Below are 18723 nucleotides of genomic sequence, written 5' to 3' on the forward strand. Positions count from 1 at the left end.
TGTGCATTTTTAATTCACCTTGCTTTTTGGGATAAGTAAGACCTAATAAGTATAATAACTAAACTTTGTCTTTGTACAGGAAGTTTGATTGTTTGTGTTACAAGTTCTCTTCTAGCTGTTTGTTAGTAGTGTTATTGAACCTGAATATGTTGGGGATTTTTCACTAAAATGTGTGTAATGTTGTGATTTCACCAATAGATGATGATGGCAGTGTCCCTGAATGAGGCTAATCCGTCAAACTTAAAAAAAATGACATATCGTGGGTCTGAGAGGCAGAAATGTAATGTCCACATATGTCAGGGGTGGCCAACCAGTCAGAGACAAAGAGCCACAAAAATGGCCATGGTCTGACAAACACATTTCCTCTCATGCATAAACTAAATGACATACAATGAAAATCAAAACATTTCCAATTTTTAAAACGAGATTTACTGTGTTTGTTTGTGTGTTCAAATTTCGTACTAGAGAAAAGAAATTGAAACTTAAGTATCAATCTGTACACCCTAACATTGATCAATACTGAACCCAACACTGGCATCAGTATGTCAATATTTTAGATTGATCAGCACACCACTAATCATAGCTTTGTATATACTTTTATGAATGGATCGAAGAGCCACACACAAGTGGTTCACGAGCCGCAGGTTGGCCACCCCTGACATATGTGGACACTAGGTCTGAAGAGGATAGAGATCTTAGTGTTTGTCTCAGGTCTGACTAGGGATGGGTACCAAATTTGGTACTTTTATAGGTACCAACCAAATTCTGTCTGTATTACCGATTACCAAGTACCAATTCACATAAAATCAGATGGTACCATGTTCAGGTACCTGAACGCATCCTTGTGACTGTGAGGGAGTGGAAGAGTAGGCAATTTTCCACGCTGGGCATGAACACAGCATTGCATGTTTAAAGATTGGGAATAAATATGCTAAATTAAAAACTTTGAGTTTTTATTATAGAACAAATTAATATGAAGGGTTTTTGTAATTTTTTTTTTTTGGTTTATACTGATTTGGGGGGCGTGTTATTTAGTTGTAAAAAAAACGGGAGGGGTTATAAGATTATTTTCTGAGATTGTGTAAATTAAAAAAAGAGAGTTATTATACACTATTTGCGCCCACCGAGTCCCCTTTTTTTCCCCGATGTAAGGCGAGGTTATGGGCTGAGCGTTACATACTGACACACTCAAAAGCCATTGGTACCATATTGTTTTAAATGTGAGTAGTACCAATCCCTAGATCTTACCAATGAGTACTATGATGTATCACAACGTCATCCACATATACAATATAAAAGGTCTATAAAAGGTCACAAGGGGTCTCTGGTTGTGATTAATGACCCTTGGATGACTTGAAGTGGCCTTCCCAGTCACATACAAATCCAGATCTAACTACACAACCTCGAAAGAGTTTGGACCAACTAGTGCAAGTGTCAAGCATCCTTTGAAGGAGACAAAAACGTCCAGTTTGGGGAAGATTATTATTGAAAAGATATCAGTGAGGTTAGACTTCCAGGTCAGCGAATGTGCTTTGATTGATTTAATTCAATTAAATTTATTTATTGTAAGAAAACTTGCTCCATGTTTGAAATCAGTGCCATCCAGAGTTGTCCATCTGTATCACCAGTTCACCAGCTGTATTTTTATTTTGAAAACTACAGACAAATAAAATATGCATCCTCCTCTTTGTTTTTTGTTTTTTATTTGCTTTTTTTTTTTTTTATTTGCCCCCTGCTCAGATTGCTCAGACATGGAGGGATCCTGCTGTTCCTGTAGTCTGACTCTTTACAGAGTGAAGCCTTTGCAGGGTTTCCCCATCCATTCACAAAGCCTGGCTGCTTGGCTGGCTCTCTCTACAGAGGGCGGGGAGAGAAAGTGTGTGTGTGTGTGTGTGTGAGTGTGTGAGTGTGAAAGAGAGAGAGAGAGGAGGGAAAGAGAGAGAGAGATGAGACGTCTCTTCTTCACTTGGCTGCATTCGGTTTACCGACACCGGAGAAGCGACCATGCTGTGGAAACTAGTTGAGAATGTCAAGTATGAAGATATTTATGAGGTAACGTTACCGTCCATCTGTGTCTGTGTTAAACAACCTTTTGCCTTTATTTCTGGTGTTAAACTTTTGGGAAATAATTCACTTTTATTGGTGCAAGTGGGATGTTTGTGCAGGAGGCTTTAAGGCCTGATACTGTATGATGAGATGATTGTTTATGTGAATTTGGGAAAATTCCAGCAGGTGATTATTTCGTTTGGACAGATTTTTTGGCACAGTTTTCCATTTTTGTTCATTTGCTATCTTTAATTTTATCACAAGTGTATTTATTTATAGAACATAAATTAAAATTATCATAAATACTTTGAATTTGATACTAAATTAAAAGCAGATTTCACATTACCTTACAACATTTTGGGAATATATTTTAATGATGCATTTATTTTGAAAATCTGTGTTTGAATTTAAATAAAACTTAGGGTTTGATTTGTTTTAACTCACAAAAATAAATGTAAGATTAAGTTAAAAAAAATCTTCAATAGTGGAGAAAAAATACGTACAATGATGAATCAATATCTGGTTTTAGATCAGCTTTACAGAAAAAACCGAGCTGGGTCAGAAGAGGTCGACATGTGTCAGAAGTATGTAAATCGTTTGGCTTTCATCCCAGAACAATAATTTTCAAAACGAGCGAAAGGAAGCGAGGAATACCACCGCGCGCGCAGGGGCGAAGTCCTGCTCCGGCTCGCGCTGAATGGGCTCGAGCACAAAGCACACGAGGAGAGAAAAGGGCAGCTCGCGAGGCCCCTCGGCTCAGCCCGGTGGGAAGCCCCTTGTCTCGTGCCGCACATGGCTTTTCTCCCACGGCGCGAGGGAGGGGAGGCTGTGTGATGTTGTTAAACAAGTCAAGCAAGAGGGCAAAGAGGGCTACAATATAAAGTTTAATCGCTTCTTTTGACTCGTGACACCGTTCACACGAGCCCCGCGTGCGCCCTGTTGTGTGTCTCGTGTGTGTTTAGCCGGCTAATAAAAGACAGCTGCGACACAACATGAGACATGAGACACCTTTTATTTTGATTTTGTTGTAAAATGTCTACAAATCTGTAGAAATGTGACTTTTATTTTTCAGTCCATGATGATTTGTTGTGCGTAAAACCTTTTATTGCATCTCTTCAGCTCCACGCGACTGTTTGCATCTGGGGAAAACGTCTTTAAACCCTGGTCTTGAAGTGTCATTGTTGACCCAGAGCTCTTAAAGTATTTCCCAGTGGTATTGTTACACACAAACTTGACTTTGACTGCTTTTTATGGCGCCAGAGTCTCTTCACGCTGAGGTGTCTCCAAAGGCAGCGCAGTGTACTCTCCCTGTGTCAGATTCCGCTCATAAAAAGACCCCAAAGTGTGTATTTTTTGTGATGGAGGGAATTCCTCACGGGTCTTGTCACCCTGTTTCGCTTTCTCCTGCCAGTGAGAGACTCCTCTTTCTATCTCCTGCTGCTCGCGCCTCGATTGGGCTCTCCACGGAATTTAAACGTCACTCACGGTTGCGCGAGAGGCTTCACGCTCCATGTGTCGCCCAGTCCCCTGCCTCGCGCACATTAATATTCCTGTAAGTCTCAGTCATGAATAACAATTACAGCGAGTACCGGGGGTAGAGGCGGGCGCTCGGTGCTCACAGTCAGAGAGGCGGCAGCTCCGGGGGGAGGAAGGTTCTGTGGAGCTTTAGACCGACCCGAGCCTCAAGATACAAACAAGCTGCTTTCACTTGGAATGAGTTTGGTTTTCCCGGGTTAACACGGTCTTTACTGCCCTGCTGTTTCACCCTGAGCCTGCTCCTGACAGCAGCAGACGGTTTACAGATGTTGGTTCATTCATACTCCACTGCGGTGAGTTTTCCTCCCCTAGTCTATTTCACAAGAGGTGGATGTTGCACGGAAGTGTCGTTCTGATACATTCTGAATACGAGTGTAATATTTTTCCTCCGGGCTGTAATTTTATTCAGGAAATTAAGAGCCTGTTTGGCTACTTTGGCTACATCACCAGAGGCGAAGTTCTCTAACAAACGCGTCTGGACTCAGGCCTCCAGTTTGTGTAATTTCGTTAAACTTCCTCAGTTTCTAATTCAGAAACGAGCTGCTTTAAATTTCTTCTTTTCTTTCTTCTTCAAGGACCGGCATGACGGTGTCTCGAGCCACAGCTCGCGCCTGTCCCAGCTGGGCTCGGTATCGCACGCGGGACCCTACTCCAGTGCCCCGCCGCTGTCTCACGCGCCCTCCTCGGACTTCCAGCCTCCGTACTTCCCGCCACCGTACCAGCCGCTCGCTCACTACCAGAGCCAGGACCCGTACTCCCACGTCAGCGACCCGTACTCCCTGAACTCCCTGCACCAGAGCCAGCAGGGCGCGTGGGGGGCTCGGCAGCGTCAGGATGTGACCGGAGATCGGATGGAGGGGTCCGGTTTGCTTGCTCAGCCCCGGGCTTCGCTGCCGCAGCTATCCGGGCTGGACCCACGGCGGGACTACGGGAGTGTGAGGCGGCCTGATGTGCTGCTGCACTCCGCTCATCCGGGACTGGATCCCGGGATGGGGGACGGACTGCTGCACGGGCTGCACGGCTTGGAGGATGTTCAGGTAAGTCAGAGTCAAAATTATTATTATTATTATTATTATTATTATTATTATTATTATTATTATTATTATTATTATTATAAAAATAATAATAATAATTTTTTGTGTGTTTTGTCTTATTTTGGTGGGAAAACCGTTTTTTTTTTTTTTTTTTACAGAAAAGGTGTCGCATATTAATTTTGTTTCTCACTACCTGATTGGTTTGTTTATTGCAGTGAAAATATATTCATTTTAAATACTCATACTGACACTAAGGACCCTTTCTTTTGCTCAGATTACAGAAATATTGACCCTACATGACCAAACATACCAAATATGCAGCTTTCTTTACATTTTTATTAAATCAAATATAATGAATAAATAAATAAAAACTAAGGAACGGATTGGTTATTGTTGACAGTTGTCCTCTTCGTCGTCTCGGCATGTTTCCGGTCCTTCAGAGTAAAGGTCAGTGAACTTAGAGCAATTCCCTTAGGGCTGGACTCTACGCTGCTGTAGCCTGAACACAAATGGCCCACAGCTAAACTCAATGTCTGCAGGGACCTGAGATTTCTTCTTTGATGAGAAGATGCTGATATGTGGAAAATAATGAGGAAAAATAATGCAAAATTCAACTTATAAGCTATGTATAAATCAGGTTACATTTATAGTTACTACGCACCATAAAAAAGTTTTAAATATGCTGAAATACTTCTACATTTTTTATTTTGATTTTTTTTATTCTAAAATTTTGTGTTATTATTTACAGCTTTTTTATTTCTGATGTTTTATTTATGCTAATATGTGGTTCAAATAGTTAAAAAAAAAAACACAAAAAATGTGATTTTTTTGAGCATCATTGCAAGGTGCAGTAAGCTATAGCACAGGCTGGGTGAAGAGAGGACTAAATTCAGCTGTGTAGGATTTCATCTCCTCCTCGTCCCCCCTCAGGGCTCCTCCATCATGAATTGTTTGCCATTTAACCTCCACAATAGATTCTCATTCCTGGCTCTTTGTCTTGTGTCATGCATTTATTAACCCCACAGAAATTTGTTTGAACAAATTCTTTGTTTTCTCTGTTTTGCACGAGCGTGCAGCAATTATGGCGACATCAGGTCTGTTTAGCAGGGAGTTGATCTCGCAGGATGATGAATGAGAGTGATGGATGTAAGCTGTGAAATTGCAAGAGCAGATTTTTCTCTATGAGCCACATTATTACCAATAAAAGACTGGAGTGATTATCAGGCAGATTTGTTTGCGCTGCAGAAACAAGGAGCAAATCCTGGAGTATTTATTTGTCTTGTTGGAGTTTGTTGTATTAAAATGAAGTGTTTTTTTTAAGTGTGGATATTCTTAAAGCAAACTGTAAATGTTTTGTTTTTATCATGTTTTAACAGACAATTGAAGACACGAATGGAACAAACATCCTGGATCAGTCAGTCATAAAGAAAGGTAGGAGCATACTAATTTTTATGTATATCTGTCATCGTTCAATTATTCATACATTTAATGAAAATATTTAAAATGATTGAATTTTATAAAATATCTAAAATAATATTGTCAAATAAAAAAATCAGGTTGGAAAAGTGTAGAAAAGTCGATAAAGTTAAGTTTTTCTGTTCGTCAAAATAAGTTATTTTTCTCCTTGCTTGGAAATTTGGATTATTCCCGGAAGTAGAACTACAACCATATGAAATTAAAGGGTAAATCTGTGTATTTCTTGTGGTTAAACTGGAGGAAGAGCATCATATCGCCTCATATATGGCAGCTAATTGTGTTTTTGGGCGCCCAGGTCGAGAAGTTGAAAGACGGGTTAACGATCCCGGGGTATTGACTGGCAGGCAGTGTGTCGCTGACAGGCTGCCACGCTGCCGCTCTGATGATGTGCGGTGATTTAGTTACGGGATGTTGAGTGACTGAGCTCCCCGCGGGGCATTTAAGCCGCTGATGTAATAAATGGCACCGCTCACGGAGATCTCGTGAGCTCGTTTAGAGCTAATCTGCGGTATTATCCCCCGTGGAGCCATCAAAACCCCCTCACACTGGCCCCTACGCATGCATGCACGAGGCTGGCTGGCTTCATCTTGTTATTTATTTTTTTAACGCCATTAGTGCGAGCATTAACGCGCAGGATGAAGGAGCATCCAGTGTTGGCTGGTGGGAGTTAAACCGGCCGTGGAGAAAAGACAGGGAGGTGGTTAATGCGATTTAGGAGCGCGAGCCAATCAACAATCGATAATATTGTAATGAGAATGTCGCGCGACATTAAATAACAGCAAATGCCCAGCGCGTGGGGGCTTCATTAGGCCAGGGCCGCCCTCTGAGCGCGCGAGGTCTCAACACACTTATAAAGTTTGACAAAGCAGAAGGAAAAGTGACGTTTTGAGATGTAAAAATGATTTTCACCAATGCTAATTTCGTCTCTTTCAGTCCCCATGCCTCCCAAGAACATGGGCTCCCTGATGCTCGGGAAGGACGGCCTGATCGGTGGAGTGACAGTCAACATTAACGAGGTGTTCTGCTCGGTACCGGGCCGCCTGTCCCTGCTCAGCTCCACCTCCAAGTACAAAGTGACCGTAGGGGAGGTGCAGAGGAGACTGTCCCCGCCCGAGTGCCTCAACGCCTCCCTGTTGGGGGGCGTGTTGAGAAGGTACGACTGCAGCCTGAGAACATGTTGACGCTGAAGAAGAACTGTGGATGTGTTAACAAGAAAGCCCGTGGCTCGTTAAATATGCAGGGGATGTTTTAATTAAGGTCTAAGCTTTAAAGGCTCAGTATCTGCGCCATTTAAAGCTCAGATCCTACTTAACATTGAATAAACCTCTGGAGACAAATTGGAGCACAGGCTGATGACTTCTGGTTAATAAAGTTTCCAAACTCTGGAGAGAATATTGGTCATTTATTAGGCTAAATATAACTCTCCGTAAGAGGGAGTTGTTGAATATTATGAAAGCATTCCTAAATTAATTTGCTTTATTCTGAAAAATGAGTGTCATATTTAACAATTTCTTTGTTTCTGCAGAGCAAAGTCCAAAAATGGAGGAAAGTGTCTGCGAGAAAAGCTGGAGAAAATTGGACTGAATTTACCTGCTGGAAGACGCAAGGCTGCAAACGTCACATTATTAACATCTTTAGTAGAAGGTGACTGAGTTTAAAGTTTAACCTCCATAAATCCAGAAGAAAACTTTCCTTTTTTTTTTCTTTTTTTTTTTTTTTTTTTTGCTATGTCAAAGGATTACCTGACCATGTTTAGTTTTCATCTTCATAACTCCAAAGGTCATGACCTTACTGACTTATGCTTGTCTTTATCAACAGCTTTAGGATGCAAAATTAATATGTTTCAAGAATGAGGCTATAATAAGTATTTTAGCTATATTTTCTAGATTTGTAGCCCAGTTTAACACTCTAAATATCTGCTCATTTGAATTAAAGTGCAAAAGATTTTGCTAATAAAGAAAATTCAAAAAGATGACATAGAGTTTACATATTTTAAAACCAAAAAGGCTTTTGTAATCAAGTTTGAAGCTCAGTTTTTAAGAAATTATTTTTTTTATTTTTTGTTTGTCCTGAAGCTCTTTTCCACTAGTCAACAAGAGGTGTAATAAAATAGTTCCACTTTTGGAAATAATAACTGCTAATTGAGCCTACCCTCAGTTATAACCCTGTAACAGTAAAATTATTAAAGCTAAACACGTTTAATAAAACCAAATAAGTCGTTTACCTCAAAAATTCGGCTAATGTAATATTACGTCGTGTTTATTTTGTGACGTCTCATCCAGCTAGCATAACTTGCTAGTTATGGGTCACTGCAGATTTTGGGGACTACTTTCTTGTGAGCTGTCAGTTAAATATTCAGAAGAGACCTCACACGATTTAAAACAACGTTAAACTAAAATTTCATTAATGTCTATCTTTCTCAATAACTGAATAAGATAGCTAAATAAATTTATAACGACGTTTTCCGTCGAATGATAGGATGGCAGCGGAGGGATACTAGCGGATGGATTCATAACGTCTCATTAAACTGACGTGTATCGATGGTTTGAAAAATGTTGGAGAGACTTTTTTTTAATCACTCTGTTGTTTTCCGCCTAAAAAATATGATTTTTACTCTGACTTCGCTTCTTTTTCTCCCCCTAAGGTGAAGCAGTCCACCTGGCCCGGGATTTCGGTTACATCTGCGAGACGGAGTTCCCCACCAAAGCCGTTAGCGAGTACCTCAACCGGCAGCACTCGGACCCCAACGAGCTGCACACGCGGAAAAACATGCTGCTGGCGACAAAGTGAGTGTGATGGAGCGTTTGATTAGATCCTGTTCGTTCATTGTCTCTATAAGGTCTGTCAGAGAGGAAATACAATACACGGCTTCAGTTTAATATCGAGGAGGAGACAGGTGGAATGAGATGAAACCATAAAACTAACTGTTGTTGAATCGTTGCAAGAAGAAATTTAAGTATTTCGACTCCTTAAAAGGAAAAAAAAGAAGTCAAACGCTCAAGAGACGACGGTAGAAGTTAAAATACAAATTTACAAAACAAGATAGAAACGTATGGTTCTAAATATCCTCTTTTGGTGGGTTAAAACTTCCAAGTATTCAAGTTTTTAAAAATACTAAATGGTTACACACATGGGTTAAAAAAGGCAGTCATCCTCTGAATGTGAGTACATTTCTCATGGAAGAAATTATCGTGAAATTACACTCCTCTCATTTTCCTGGAGCCTCTGCAGCCCCTCTCAGGGCCTCTCCCTCAGGCTTCAAACCTCCCATATCCACCTCTCTATATCAAACCCAGAATACATAGTGAACATGCTGTGACATTTATAAAAAGAGAGAGATTTTTTTTTTTAAATAAAAGGCATCAAACTTGATATGGATCTGACCTGCAGTGAGATATACAGAGATATTAGGGGGTTAAATTAATTTAAATTGAGTAAAAATTCACTCGACAGTCAAGGAGTCGCAGGGTGTTAATTTCACCTCATGCTTTAGATTTTATTTTCATATCTCAGGAGAAGATGTAAAATGCATGCAATGAAATATCACTTTGTATGCAAGTGCACAGCTTAGCATCTTTACAGGCGGTTCATTGCACAGAATAACCTTTAGCTCATGTATGAATGAATCTTATGTTGCCTTACACAGCTCACAGACATTATAAAACATGAGGTAGCTACTGTATGTTTGACCTCTGCTTCTGGCCCTAAAAGCGATCCATTTTACATTTTACTCCTCGTAAAGTAACTTTTATTAATCCATTTTATGGGCCTTTAACTGTGGGATTGAATCAAGGATCGGCTGATTAGGTGAAGCAACCGAGAAATGGAGATTTCTTCAAAGAAGGATAGGGAGAGGAGGTAGTGTGGGTTCAAAATGAAGAATTAAGGAGGATTTTTGCCTTTTTATCTAAAAAAAAAAAACAGGAAGCACTATGGATTTTGCATTTTCAGTGTCCATTTTTTCACCTGAATGATGATTTTCTTGACGAATTGGCAACCAAGAAATACAGAGAAACCAGGCTGGATCTAAATCTTGATTAAAAAGCTAATTTTACCTTAAAAAAGCCAAACTTCCACCTTTAATTGGCAGTCCTGTTCTGTGTCCATTGTTTCCCCTGATGTTAAGTTTCCTGGGCTGAAAGGTTGCACTAAGCCGTCCCATCGTCTACCAAAGAGCCCTTCAGGAGGCTTGTATTTTTAGCTTGCATAAATAGTGCTTTCTGCTGGCCTGCACTGCATAAACCATCTGCCTATCTGTGTGTGTATGTGTGTGTCAGGGTGTGTGTTTGCACCCTGATGTACTCAGTATGTACGGTGTGTTTGGTGGTGGATGTTTGATGCTCAGATTCAAACCTGTTCCAATACTGCGTGTCGGTGCTGCCTGTTAGAAATTCATTATTTAGCAGTGAAGTGTTTCAAGTCGTCAGAAAACAACAGCGAGGGCCGCGAGTGTAGCCCGGGGACGCGGCTTCTCCTCTCTACTCCCCTAACCCCAGCTGGGCTCGGCCCGCACAGCCTGTCACTCATTTGCTGCAGCTCTGCCCTTAGGCCTCCGACAGGGTGTGTGTGAGTGTGAGTGAATGTGTGTGTGTGTGTGGGAGAGATGTGCAAATCTGGGAGACAGAGAGAGGTCTCCTGAATATAAAATGTGGGCCTAAAACCAGAGGATGATTTGCTGAAATTTAACAAGGACAGCGAGGTGAAGACTGTGCATTTTTTATTTCAAACCTGCAGTGAAGCTGCAGAAAATGTAGGATGTGAAGGCCACACAACGTACAATTATCATGCACTGTCATTAGTTAACTATAAGGTATAACACACTAGGGTTTTAGTAGTATGTTTTGCATTTTACTTGTTTTATGAATCATTTACTAACAGAGGTGTCAAGTAACAAAGAACAACAAATATCTGTACTTTCTACTCCCTACATTTTAAAAATAGCCTCGTCACTCCTGTTTCATTTCGGCTTGTTTTCATTCCAGCCTGTCATCACAAAAATAAACACAAACACACACAAAAAATAAAAAACAATTTGGATAGAGTGAATTTGATTGTCATCAAACATAACACTGTCTGAGCACGAGCCAGAATAATAGTCATGTAACATGAAGAAGATCCAGTGCCGCACTCTGCGGGCGCAAAACAAGACACAGCACATACTAAGTACGGTGGCTTTCAAGGGAAAAACATAATAATTCAGAAAATAATCCACAGTAACCTTAAATCACCAATGCTTTGGTCAGGATCTAAGTGGAAAATAAAATTACATGGGGGGAAACACTGCAGGTGTTGTGATAGTGTCTAAATAAAGGAATCAAACATTTTGGCTAGCTCGATTAGCTCAAAGCGATCTAGTCCCAAGCTTTGTTCCTTAATGTCATTTGTGTCCCTTACATTAGTTTTACTTTTATACTTTAAGTCAGTGGTCCCCAAACTATGGCCCGAGGGCCGGATTCGGCCAGCCTCCACATTTTGCCTGGCCCCCTGAACAATACCAGAGGCGCATTGTGATTTTAATTTTTCAGTCAGGTCACATGATCGAGACTTACACATGCATAGAACGTAACTTTCTATTCCACCCTTCTGAAACCCCTCCCTTAAAGAAAAAAAAATCTTGTTATAAAACCATACTGATCGTGAAATGTATTGTGCTGAAAGGTGTTTCTTAGCCTGCTTGCTTTCTGGTTTTCACAGTGAAGTTAACGAGAGAGAGCTGCAAACAGTGGAGTCTACAAGAAAGTTAATATTTCATGGTCTTTTTTTCTGTGAAAAACTTGTAAAGGGTTATTTAGTTATCATTTATTTCATAAATAGTGTTATATATTTCATTAATAGTATGATTCTTTATTTTCTAATTTTTTTCCTGTCAAGATCCCAGAAAGGGTTAATGATATTTGGTTCTGGGAAGCAATACATATTTACGTTTGGACACCTCTGCGATCGTCACACTTTTCCCATCAGAGAAGGGAAAAGTTGTTTGGCCCTGATGGGAAAAAGTTTGGGGACCCATGTTTTAATTAGTTTTAAAACCAGTGATTTTACACTTTTACTTAAATAAAAAGTAGAATTGATACTTCAGCTTAAACTAAAGTCTTTTTAAACCCTACTATTGATACTTCTACTTGAATAACAGATGTGAATACGTTACACTTCCACGTTACATTAAGTGTCTTTGGGGTCTGTAAATGAGGACAGAAATGCGTTTTAAGAACCAGGCCTCTAAACTGAACAAAAAGCTTCATTTCTTAAAAGCAAATTTACCAAAAAAAAAAAAAGAAGAAGAAAAACTGACCAGAGTCTTAAAACTTACCCACAGACAGCAGCTTCACTGTACCAGAGCGTACTTCAGCCAGAGGGCATTTTTAGGGGGATTATACACTCTCAAATTGAAAACTCCTGCTCTCCCTCAAAGCTGGCACTCAGGTATAGATGTACTGTAGCCAATGATTGCATCAACTTCATGCAACTTTTCCCTTTTTGTACCCCAAATGCATTCTGGGAAACACAAGAAAATGGATTTGAATAGTTAAACCGAATGCTATGACACTGGCTTTCTTCAGGAGAAACAACTTTTGTAGCTTTTGCTACTCTTCTAGCCTGACGCCTAACATTGCTCCCTCCTATGTGTTGTGGGTAGAGGACGTTGTTCACTTTGCGAAGCTGGAGAGGGTCAGACAGTTAGTAAGAGGCTCCCTGAGGGAATTTCATAGGAGGTGGGACCCTTTTTTTCGTCTAAAGGAGCTGGTGTTTTACCCCTTTTTTATTTTTTATTTGTTAGTTTTTCTTTATTGTTATCATCATTATTTATTTTCTCACATTTACTTCTTTTTGAATTCCATTTATCATTAATTTGATTATATATACGCATAATTTGCAATTTGCACTGCTTCTATTTTTATTATCACTGTGATTACTTTGTATTATATTGTTTTGTTTGTATTTTGTTTGGGTGCATCATGTTGCTTCCATGAAACAAAAGCTAATACAGTTTTGGGAAAAATAGTGAGAGTAAAAACAAAAAGGCCTTTGAATAATTAGAAATAAAACCCCTGCAAGGTGTATGATAGAAACTCTCAGGGTTGCAGGTTTTTTTTGCCCTGGGTTAGATTATATCATACAGACTGATACAGGAAGTGGATTTATTCTTGCTCCAAGATTTCCCACCATTAAAATTCTTTACCAGGTATCTTATGTTGTCTACTCTGGATTTAATCTTGCCCACACTTTGTATTGACTCATCTGCAGCAATGACATATTAGTTTATTTGTGGATTATTTAGTTTTAGAGCAGTGGTTTCCAACCTTTTTAATCTTGTGTTAATGATTCTCTAAAAGCAGAACGTAACACAACTGATTATCCAATGAAAATCATCTTGTTTTATCTCTTTAATTGGAAGATTTGATTCTCTGGCATTTTCTTCTTTTTAACCTAAAGCAGAGAAATTAAAGATATGTTGCCTTAAAAATAAAAAGTTAATATAAAGAAACAAAAACTTAAAATAATAAACCTGACTCTTGCCACGCTTACCACAAAATGTTGAATAAGTCCCCTTTGAAAAGACTTTAAACTTTAAAAAATCAGGAACAAAACACCAGATTTTTTTTGTCATTGGTCATCTGAGGTTTGTTAAACAAAACCTGGAGGAAAACTCCTCTGTTGACTTTAGAGAATGAGAGCAAAGATCGTCATACTGCAACTTCTGTCCCAAAGAGAGCAGAAAGGTGACTCCTACATGAGAAGGAGGAGGATTAGCAATCAGATGACGCATGGTGAAGTCTGAAGTAGGCTACTACTGAGTTGGAGATAAATTATTAAATCTTTCCATGTACCCCCTGTAGTGTGTTTGTAATACCTTTAAGTATCGTACCATTACTGGCACAGATGTGATGTAGTTGAAAGTGAATTTTGTTCGACTGTAATACAGCTTCTCTGACATCTTCTCACTGCAACGTCTCAGTTTTTCCTTTGGCTTCATAAAATAGAAGTAAAAGAAGTTTGATCCCTCTGTCTAATCAGAGTATCAATACTTGAGGCTCAGCAGTTAGCTTAAACAAACTGGTTGCTAGTTGTAAATACCAGTTCATGTGGTTCATAGATTCCTGGCCTCCAACTGGAAAAGCCCTCAGAGAGCGCAAACCTTCGCCAAGCATATTGTGATTGTCACGCAACACTGTCTGCTACATTTTGGTGTTAGTTGCAGGTTTGTACGATAATTTGTTTCCTGACAGTGTTGAAAATTATGATGACCCTGTACATATTTCATATTCTGGATCTTAGTATCCAGAATATTGCCAGGATCTGGATCGTACTTTAACATATGTCAGAAATTATGGTGACCTTGTCTTGTATTGTTTTGCAAAGCAATCCGACCATTTATGGTGGAGTTATATACACATATGGTGAAACAGCCCTATCTCACAATGATAAAGAATCCTTTAAACAAGTCCTGGATCCAGACAGTGACCCAGATCACCTCCAAAATGAAATCACTTCTTCCTTATCCCATTTTGAACATTTTCTGAAAATTTCATCAAGATCAGTTTGTTACTTTTTGAGTTATGTTGTTCACAGCTGAACACACAAACTCTCCCAAAGACATAACCACCTTGGCAAAGGTTATAGTCACAACTTTTGACATTTTTTGAGCAAAAACCAAGTCCATGATCCACTGAAGTCACCAAATTTAGATCTATCAACATCAGTAGTAGACATGTCTTTATCTATAGAAAGCCTTAAGTGCACTTAACCCCGCCCTGTGTCAGATAAATCAGATGAATCTGAGCAGGAGATAAGATACACCTACCAGTGCTTCAAAATAATCTGACAATTGACCGTTGATTTCAGTAAAGATCCTTTGCATTTAGATTTTGAAAAAGTCTGATTTTGATACAGCTTACGAGGGCTTTTTAAGTTATTGATATTATGAAAACTTACTTTGCTTGTTGCGTTATCTGCAAAGGGACTGGGATTGTTGGTTTTTAGACGGTTTGGTGTCAATATGCTGAATCTTCACTTTTGCTTTTAACATTCACTGGGGTTGGATAAATAAGATAATTACAGTATCATAAAAAAGAGAAACTTCTCTTGAACTTTCTGTCATTCTACAAAAATTATACTTCTTTGGGATATTATCATTTTACTTTATAGATAAAAGCAGTCCTGAAAGCAGAGGTGAAATGTAAGCCAAGTTTAAACCTGAAGATAGATAGTTGAACTTTGTTTTGTCGGTGGATCAAAGTTTCATGTTTTCATTTGCTAATTTCTGAGCTCCCTCTTCACGTCTCTTTTTGTGTCCTCCTCTGCAGACAGCTGTGTAAGGAGTTCACAGACCTGCTGGCCCAGGACCGGACTCCCCTGGGCAACTCCCGGCCCAGCCCCATCCTGGAGCCCGGCATCCAGAGCTGCCTGTCCCACTTCTCCTTCATCACGCACGGCTTCGGCTCGCCCGCCATCTGCGCCGCACTCACCACCCTCCAGAACTACCTCACCGAGGCTCTCAAAGGACTCGACAAGATGTTTCTCAACAACCCATCCAACAACAGGCACGGCGACAACGGCAGCAAGGCCGGCGACAAAGACGAGAAGCAGAGGAAATGAAGCAGGGGGATGAAGAGGCGTTACAGCGATACTTCTAGCTTTACACCACTGCCACTGACCTGCCACACACACAGGGCCGAGGAGGAGGAGGAGGAGGAAGACACCCGTGGGCCAGTGTCAGAGAGCACAGAGGGATTTTTCATCTGTGTTACGTTCTTTTCATTCCCCTGAGGACATGGTTACCGTGTTACATCCATTTCGCTCCCCCTGCCTGCATCCTGTGAAACTGAGACTCTGTGAGCAGCCAGCAAATGACGTTGTGTGTGAGAGTGCCCTGTGTGAGTGTGTGCTTGTGTTTGTCCTCACAAGACTGTGTAAAAGATGGATGACGGAACCGCTGCACAGAAGTGAAGCCAAAACATCCTAATGCCTGGCTGCAGTTTAGATCTTAAAGCTTGCCTCGTCAGAGTTAACAGATGAGACTTGGGCAAAACTTTTAAGCCAAAATCCAAGTTGTATGGCGAAGTTTTGTTTTCTTCTGAAAAGTTTGGTTTGTATTCTGACGACGGCTATCGACAAAATGATTTGTAACGGATTATTAGAGTAGAGAGGAAACAAAACAAACACCAACAAAAGTCGTAAAATGTTGCTTAAACCCCTTTACGAGAAACTTTTCTGTGTGTTTATAGAAAAGTGAAGCGTTAAGGTCAAAAATAGAGAATAAACTTGGGAGAGGATTCAAACAGGAAGTGTTAAAAGCTAAGCAGTTAGCAACATTTAGCCCCTTCCTATTACAAATGTTGTTCCTCTTTCGATTGGCTAAACTAATTCACAGTTTTGGGGGTCAGAGCTGCGCCGCTCTTTGATAACTGTCAGGGTTTTGTAGCTTCTATGAGGCTAATGCTAACCATGCTACACCTCCAACAACTTAGTGGAGTTTAAAAAGACAATGAATTACGTGTTAGAAGCTGATTTTGCTGATGTGAGGAGTCTTTGCCAGTTTTACAGGAAGTAAATGTTTGTTTTAGGTCGCAGTTTCCAACCTCCAAGTGATGACATCAGCAGCCAATCACAGTCCATCACCCCAAGCGTCTTTTTTGCAACTTTTTTTGTTCATCAAGTTTGTGTTTTTTTTTTAATGAGAGAGCAGGACGCCATTACTCCGGCTCCAAACAGCAATAAATTTTGGCTTCACTTTTGTACTGCAGCATCAGAGGCACGCCGTCCATCATTTATGCAGTCAAAGGTCCTCACACAGAAAAGCATTGTGGGTTTGACTTTTGGGTGATGAGTGTTATATCTGTAAAACAGGTTTGTCTGGTTACTTGTCACAAAATCGCAGCTGGAGGATGTTAATTTATGTGTGTAAATATTTATTTATATTAATTTAAAATGGATGGTTGTGTAAATAGGTGCACCAGCTACTTTTGGAGGAGTAGGCCTATTTATCTGTGATTCGACCAGCGGGTGGGGGGAGGGCAGGACTCATCCAGTGTTTTTCTGTTCTTATAGAGCTGTTGTCATGTTGATGATAAAGATGATGATGATGATGGGTAGACATGCTTCTAATTGTCCAGTGATTTCATTTCTATCACATTGATAATAAACCATGTGTTTTATTATGAGAGGTGTGCACGCCTGAGCCTTTTTCCTCCTGCGGGGAAAAGAGTCCTGCTGTCAGGGTCAGAGGTCAGAGTCACTTTCAGTTCAATCAATTTGAAATGTAAAATATTGTATTCATTAGCTGAGGGTGTTTAACTTGAGTTAACTCATTAAATATTAATGAACACCTGTGAGGAAAACGCTTGGGCTATGAAGGGTTTGATAGATATATTCAGAAGCAAAAGCTGGTAAAGTAAGGGATTCAGGGAAATTTGCTGCTTTTTCATTCTTTCTTTTTAGCTTTAACAAAAAAAGCCAAAAGCTTCAGCTAATAATAACATCAACGACAACTAAAGCAATGCTAACAGGCTAGCAAAACAGATATGAACCCTCAGAGTGAGGTACAAGTGAAAAAATCTCCTATAAAGCTATTATCCATGAGTGTGTTTCAAGTTTTCCTCTTGCAATAAAATTGCCCAACAGTCAAGTTAAATAGCTTTTATGTACAAGAAGATTTAAAAGTCTGAAATTGTTGAAAAAATCTTAAAGTAGAGGGTTGAAATGTGAAAAGAAATGTGCTTTAACAGATTTTTAAGGTTTGAAATATCAGTATTCCTTCCGTCTATATATTGCAAAACCTCTGAGATGAGAACACACACTCACACACACTCACACACACACACACACCATGATGGATACGGTCTTATTCCAGAGAGATAATTGGCTCTATTTTCCGGACAGTGAGGCCCTACACTCAGAGAGCCTTCCCTCTCTCGCACGCGCGCACGGGGAATAGAATCGTGCCTCGCGGGCCCGCTTCTGCGGTGGGGATCTACCGCCGGTGTGCTAATGACGGCAGAGCGCGAGACACACAGAGAGAAAAAAAGTGGAGGGAGACAGTGAAAGAAAGCTAATGAGAAAGGGAGGCAGAGGGAAAGAAAATGTGGAGCTCAGAAAGAGGGAGATAGAGGGGGGAAAGTGTCCCGCGGGCTCAGCGTGACCCGTGGAGTGGAACGCCGCGTGACGCAGGTGCAGAGTTCAGCACCCGCATGTCCGCGAGCGATTCAGCGCGCAACAAAGACAGGAAGCTGCTGAGCATCAGCGGCTGCAACAACGACGACAGGTTGGCTGCAGCGTTAAACAAACACGGAAACAAAACAAAACAACACACAGGAGAAAAACATGGCGTCTCTGTAAACGGATGACAGGAACCGATCAGCACGAGGACAGGTGACATTTACACCTTACAGCTTTTAAACTTGATTGAATTTAAACGTAATCCTTAATTTTTCAAATTCAGAAAAAGTAATTATTGAGTCAGTGTTAAGTATTTTTAATACAGATTCTTAAAACGGATGATTTTTTGTAAAATAGCAGATGAATTGACTTTTCTTCATTGCTTAATGTCATTTCTATGTTTTATTGGTTGTTAGCCATAAAAATGTAGGCTATATCTGCTTCTATCATGGACAGGAAAAATTATTTTCTACTC

At 40.2% G+C, this 18723-nt stretch overlaps 1 protein-coding gene across 2 annotated transcripts; it reads left to right on the forward strand.

The window, feature by feature from the left end:
• Positions 1-1980: 1980 nt before the first annotated feature.
• On the forward strand, positions 1981-17254 carry tfap2b (transcription factor AP-2 beta). Of its 2 annotated transcripts, none has more exons than XM_074685892.1 (7): positions 1981-2052; positions 4158-4619; positions 5993-6047; positions 7026-7245; positions 7618-7736; positions 8737-8878; positions 15398-17254. In XM_074685892.1, exons 1-7 carry the CDS (start codon positions 2005-2007, stop codon positions 15687-15689), a joined length of 1338 nt encoding a protein of 445 aa, XP_074541993.1. In that variant the 5' UTR covers positions 1981-2004; the 3' UTR covers positions 15690-17254. The 2 variants fall into 2 exon arrangements, with proteins under 2 accessions (XP_074541993.1, XP_074541994.1); XM_074685893.1 differs by lacking the exon at positions 1981-2052 and adding an exon at positions 3428-3875.
• The last annotated feature ends 1469 nt before the right edge of the window (positions 17255-18723 follow it).

The sequence above is a fragment of the Halichoeres trimaculatus genome, unplaced genomic scaffold, assembly GCF_033239565.1.
Source record: "Halichoeres trimaculatus isolate MK-OKI-2021-1 unplaced genomic scaffold, fHalTri1.1 fHalTri1_scaffold_13, whole genome shotgun sequence".
Classification (NCBI taxonomy): Eukaryota; Metazoa; Chordata; class Actinopteri; order Labriformes; family Labridae; genus Halichoeres; species Halichoeres trimaculatus.